At 38.4% G+C, this 5,847-nt stretch overlaps 1 protein-coding gene across 2 annotated transcripts; it reads right to left on the bottom strand.

Annotated features, from left to right (window-relative positions):
* Nucleotides 1–2,533: 2,533 nt before the first annotated feature.
* LOC119903279 (macrophage mannose receptor 1-like) lies at nt 2,534–5,823 on the bottom strand. Of its 2 annotated transcripts, none has more exons than XM_038719473.1 (4): nt 5,646–5,823; nt 4,795–5,172; nt 3,835–4,182; nt 2,534–3,408 (listed from the first exon to the last, which is right to left on the bottom strand). In XM_038719473.1, the coding sequence occupies exons 1-4, from the start codon at nt 5,677–5,679 to the stop codon at nt 3,047–3,049; spliced, it is 1,122 nt and encodes a 373-aa protein (XP_038575401.1). In that variant the 5' UTR covers nt 5,680–5,823; the 3' UTR covers nt 2,534–3,046. The 2 variants fall into 2 exon arrangements, with proteins under 2 accessions (XP_038575401.1, XP_038575402.1); XM_038719474.1 differs by having other exon boundaries at nt 2,534–3,393.
* Nucleotides 5,824–5,847: the final 24 nt, after the last annotated feature.

The following is a 5,847-nucleotide window of genomic DNA, read 5'->3' as shown; positions in this document are numbered from 1 at the left end:
CCTTTTTTAATGGTGTGTGTTTTCACATCACAGCCGGACCGAGCTACAGCCGTGTGCATGCTGCTGTCGAGGCTGCCGGGTGCCACAGTTATCTAAGAGGCTAATACTCCCGCTCTTGCTGTTCTGGATATCGGTATAAAACTTTGCTGTATATTGATACAGTATCTGGATATGACTGTCCTGGTGCACAGAACTGGTTTGGAGCAATATGTTTAAATGTTTGAATATCCAGACATTGGCTCTGTAAATATTGGTTTTAACTGGATACATATTGCATGTGGGTTTTTGTTCTTTTCTTTGTGTTTGATTTTGATTCTTTAATTACGCATGCAGGTTTGTTGACTTGAATGATGTTTGTGGGGGGTTTTTTGTTGTTTTTTTCTCTAATACGCATTACATACTTTTTTTTTAATAGAGCAGGTGTTGCTATTTTAATATAAAAAAATAAAATTGTATTTTTTATAATTGTCTCTGCCCCCTAATTTTTAATAAAATGATCTGTGTGCTTTAAAGGTCTTGGGCCAATCCCAAGTGGCGTTCTCAAGTGTCATAGGCCGCTCATTCTGCCACACATCTTCAGTCGACTCGACTACTGTAACGGTGTCTTTACAGGGCTCCCAAAGAAATCCATCAGACAGCTGTAGCTGATTCAGAACGCTGCTGCTCAAGTCCTCACTAAGACCAAAAAGGTGGATCACATCACTCCAGTTCTGAGGTCTTTACATTGGCTTCCTGTATGTTAGTTTATAAAGCACTAAATGGTTTAGGGCCAAAATACATTTCTGACCTCCTGCTTCGTTATGAACCATCCAGACCTCTCAGGTCGTCTGGGGCAGGTTTGCTTTCTGTCCCCAGAGTCAAAACTAACATGGAGAAGCAGCATTCAGTTATAATGCTCCGTATATCTGGAACAAACTCCCAGATAACAGCAGGTCTGCTGAAACTGTCAGATCTTTTAAATTAAGACTGAAGACTTCTTTTTAACATTGCTTTTAAATTTTACAGTGAGAAATTAGTAGGTAATTGAGTGAAAAGATAATGAGTGTGAGATTGAGCAGGAAATGGTCTTAAATCTCGCGCCCGAGTGATTTGCAGGAACCTCTGTCCATCTGTAATCGCGCATGGGTCCAGAGTATAACTGGATCAAAGTGGCCTGCTGACAGACATGTCCTGTTTTCTCTGTAGTGTCCGAGTGTTTTTGGAGTTTCAGTGGACCCAAAGATTGCTGTGGACCCGAGTACAGACTAGCTAGAGAGTAGATTATGTGTACTTCTCTGTTTATTCTCAAAAATTGTAATTGTAACTCAATTATTTGCTCCCTCTTTTAACCCTGATTGTAACATTGTAACTTTTATTATATTTTATGTTGCTTTTAAACTTTTTTTCTTGTTTCCTTGTTGCTTTTATGTTTTATGTAAAGCCCTTTGAATTACCTTGTTGTTTAAATGTACTATACAAATGAACTTGCCTTGCCTAGTGTGACTGATGACTGCGACCATAGGTGTTGTGCCTACCATTACACTATCATGTCTGAATTGGCAATCAAACACAATGATGGGACACTCAGAAAGGAAAGACAATCCCCCATTCATTGTATTTCTGGCGTGTGTTTATGTATAGTTTTGGGGCAACAATGGAGCTCTACGGCACAGCGGACATAAGATATATCAGGCTTCGGATACCCCCACAATACTATCTAGTAGGATACATTTATTGTTGGTTTAGGCCTTTTCACAGGATTTGTTTACAATAAGAAAAATATAGAATATAACTAGACTTATGTATAAATGTTTTGCTTTTGGTTCAGGCTGCAGTTTGCTTGATATCTGTAAGCTCATACTTTAAGATGTTGTAGCCTATTTGGATAAGATTTTACAGCTAGTTGTGTTTTTGAATGCACCGGTTGACATCATTGTACAGTTTTAAGAGTTTAAGCCTGATGGGGTTCTGAAACGAATCTCAGAACTATTTTTCAGCCTAACAGGATACATTTTCCTCAGGATCAAGTGCCATATATTAAGCTTCTCCCATATTTCTCAAATTGTTATCTATACCTATAGATTATATTTCAGTACTGTATATGCTGTTAGTTTATAGATGTTTTATAATCATATGCAAATATTTTCACTAACTTAAGATTGCCATATTGTGAAACACACGGAGAAGAAAATATGTCACTACCAGTGGCAGAAAACTTCATTAATGTAAATTAGTCACATGTGGTCAATACTTGATCCACTTAATAAGGTCAGTGGTACTGATGAAGTATATAAATCTATCCATCATAACATCAAACTAAAAGTTGGTTCCTCAGCGATCACTCCAATTATGCATTTGACAGCATTTATATTAGATAATATGTGCATCCAGAGTTGGTGGGAGGAAACATTTTATGATACAACGCCTTTATCGACAAGACAACATCATTTTCCTGTGTCATCCAAGCCACTGTTTTCTGATGTTACACTACAGTTAAAGTTTGTTTATGTTTAGGCACAAAAACAATCGTGGAAAAAAGAGAGCACCACTCCATGGTTTAACAGTTTATTTAACCTCAGAGAAAACTGTTTACATAAAAATGAAAATATATGACCATCAAAGAAGACATTTGAGATTTCACATAATATGACAGTATAGTATACTGTGGATGTGTGTATTTATTCCTATTTTCTCTTGAAAAGATATAGATAGGAAAACAAAATACACATTTTGAATTATAGAAGGACGGACGATTAATAAAAGATCCACACTTTAAGAGAAAGAAAATATCACAACAACCTCAGAGAATAACAAACAGTCACTGTGATCTGGCATCTAGTGATCATTCAGTGATTCAGAAAAAGGAGACAGAAAAACTTGTTATTGGCCACATCCTCAGTAATCTTGTGGTACTGTGCGACTAAATACAGTGTGGCCACTTTTCCCCAAAAGCCATTCAATAAACCCAAAGAAGATATGTAGTGTAGACTTCTTCAAAAGTATTACACCACTAAACACAACGTGAGTGAATGAATAAAACATCTGACACCAGTGAGCAGAGTGGGTTTCAACACTTAGAACAGATGAAATTAAACTTGTTATTATCCGGCTTTGTGAACCACTGATGTTGTCTACCTCTGTCCATGGCTCCAGACATGCCACAGTCATCAGTCGTTCCTCCTGGGGCCCAGTTTGTATAGTTGACAACATCATTGCTGACCCAGAACCAGAAATCCAGAGTGCAGGTGTAACGCAGTCCCAGCCAGACGAAATCAGTTGAGGCGTTCTTGGCTCTCTCTTGGACCCATCTCTGCTGGTGAGGGTTAGTGATGGAGACCAGGTCACTGTAGTTCTCTCTGCAGTAATATAAGGCCTCCTCCCAGGTCTTATTTTCTTTGATCAGGATCACTTTATCTGTCATGGAAGAAACTGAGACAAACACAGGATCATACCAGCAGCTTTGTTCAGTTAGTTGTTGGGAACACTGGGATCCAATATGGATCTTCAATACTGAAATAAAATGTTTCAGGTTTAAGTGACTGCTTGTGTGTTTGGGGCTAATGACAAATATCTTTAAATATGTTAAGAACTTCTTAAGAAAGTGACATTTTATTTTAAAGGAAGCCATGTCATGCTCAATAATAAATAAAATGATCAATTAACCAATACTTTTGAAAGAAAGTAAAAAAAAACAGATGTAGCTTGTGTACATGTAGCTGTGACACAACCAACACAAAAAGACTGTGTTTCAACAAAATAAAGTATAAATACTGTAGATTCAGACGGATTTTCCAACTGATTCCAGTTCAGCTCCTATAAGAGAAAACAGTTGAGACAGACGTTTGCAAAACTCACCGTCATAGCAGAAGAAGGGTTTTGTTTCATTGCAGTCATCAGAGCTCCATTTTCCAGATCCATTTAACTCAGTCATGGCACATTTCTTACTGCCTGGCTTATTCAGATCCCAGTTTCTGAAAGAGAAACTGCTCCCATCTGACCACATCCAGGAGTCTCTGAACAGGCCGATCCACACCCACATATCTTTGTTTACAGACTGGATGTCTACAGCGAGTTTTTGTGACATGTCTTGAAACTGCTTTAGTCCACTGACCAGGTCTGTGTAACGCTCCCTACAGTATTCTTGAGCCGCTGACCACTTCTTCTTCTCTTTAATCAGATGGTATTTGTCTGTTGCATTATTTTCTGTGGAGTAAACAGGCAAACTTGCATGACCTTATAGTGTACATGTACGTCTTTTGAGCAAATACAGATTTTTAGCTTTGATTTTTCTCCGTGGATGGTAATGTTGGTTGAGACTGAAATATCTCAAAAACAATGAAATAGATGGCCTTGAAATTTTGTACAGGGATTTATGGTCATCACAGGATATATTGCAATAACTTTGATGATCCTCTGACTCTTCATCTTGCTCCATCATCAGCTCAACTTTTTTTTTTCATCAGTTCAGTATTTTGGTTTACGACTAAAAACATGTAAAACTAATGACATTCCTTTCATCCTAAGCTGTGCTTTGTGTTTAATGCTAATTATTAAATCTAACATGCTAAACTTAGATGGTAAACATGGTGAACATTATATCTGCTTATTATCAGCATGTTAGTATTGAAAATGTCAAAGTGTCAGGTGTTAGCGTGCTGACTTTAGCGTGTAGCCCATAGCACTGTAGTGCCTACAGCTTCTCAGAGCCACTCTTATTGTTGTAAGTAAATGAAGAAATGAGATATGTCACATCTGAAGATAATGTTATATGATCAATTATTAAATTTAGACAGTAGGGATAACACATATTCTCACCATCATAACAGATGAAATAACTCTCACATTCACAAGGCCCATCTCTCCAATTGCTATCCTCCCGTATAAACACACAGTTCTCTACTCCTCCAATATCATTCGGTTCTCCCGAGGTCCAATTTGTCTCACTTTCATTGAACTCCACTCCTGGCATAGACCAGTGCCACGTCCTGTTGGATTGTGTTTGGTTGTACATCCCAATCCAGGCTTCTCCTTGCTGCACTGTAGTGTCACTGAGTCTCTTCATGTCTGCCATGTTAGACACTGTGGCCAGGTCAGTATAATTCTCTCTGCAATACTTCTGGGCTTCATACCAGGTCTTCTTCTCTCCAACAAAGTGATACTCATAGAGATGACATGCGAAGAAGGACCACTGACCTAAAAACAAAGGACATACTGTAGTGACTGAGCTGACAGCAAAAAATCTAAATCCTGATTCACACCTACTACTTACTGTCACAACTCTGGACGTTTATCCAGCTTTTCCCTGCCCCCTGCCTCTTCCCCCTTGTATATGTGTGTTTGCATGTGTTGTAGGCACGGCTAACCTCTCCAGACACCTGGTTCAACTCCACATCTGACTTCAATCAGCTCATCAACCCTCAGGTCAAATACTCCTGCCACTTGTCACCAGATTGTCTCTGTGGTTCTGTGACTCGGTCTTGGACGATACTAATTCAGAGAACCTTCTCACTTAAACCTCTCCCTCCGTGTCTGTGTCTGCTTCAGGGTCCAGTTTTGTGATTTTACTTTTAATTTGATGAAAGAGTGAGCTGTTCAAATGTTAAACGAATGCATATTAGGTTGGTCAAATAATGTTTAGCTAAATAAATGGTATATAATCCACTTACCCATCAGAATGAGCAGAAACAGACTCCACTGCATCTTTGCTCTGTTAGAGGAAACTGATATTTTAGTGTGCAGAGAACCAAACACAATGATTTTACCAAATTGTGTCAGTTTAAAGAAAATACATGTGAACACTTAACTGTATGTCCAGTTAAAGTAAATAAATGAATAAATCCTTTGTCTCTGAACAGCAGTTTGATAAGG

Source organism: Micropterus salmoides, unplaced genomic scaffold (genome assembly GCF_014851395.1).
Source record: "Micropterus salmoides isolate LMB-PRFRI ecotype aquatic unplaced genomic scaffold, ASM1485139v1 Ms_hic_scaffold_1443, whole genome shotgun sequence".
Lineage (NCBI taxonomy): Eukaryota > Metazoa > Chordata > Actinopteri > Centrarchiformes > Centrarchidae > Micropterus > Micropterus salmoides.
This window is presented reverse-complemented; position numbering and strand designations above follow the sequence as displayed.

Bases quoted from the DNA above. Each gene is read 5' to 3' on its own strand.
- LOC119903279 (XM_038719473.1), bottom strand. From the start codon at position 5,679: ATGCAGTGGAGTCTGTTTCTGCTCATTCTGATGG. The intron at 5,173-5,645 runs GTAAGTGGATTA...CTTTGTTTTTAG, and splicing joins GTTTCTGCTCATTCTGATGG to GTCAGTGGTCCTTCTTCGCA. The intron at 4,183-4,794 runs GTGAGAATATGT...TTTACTCCACAG, and splicing joins TTATTTCATCTGTTATGATG to AAAATAATGCAACAGACAAA.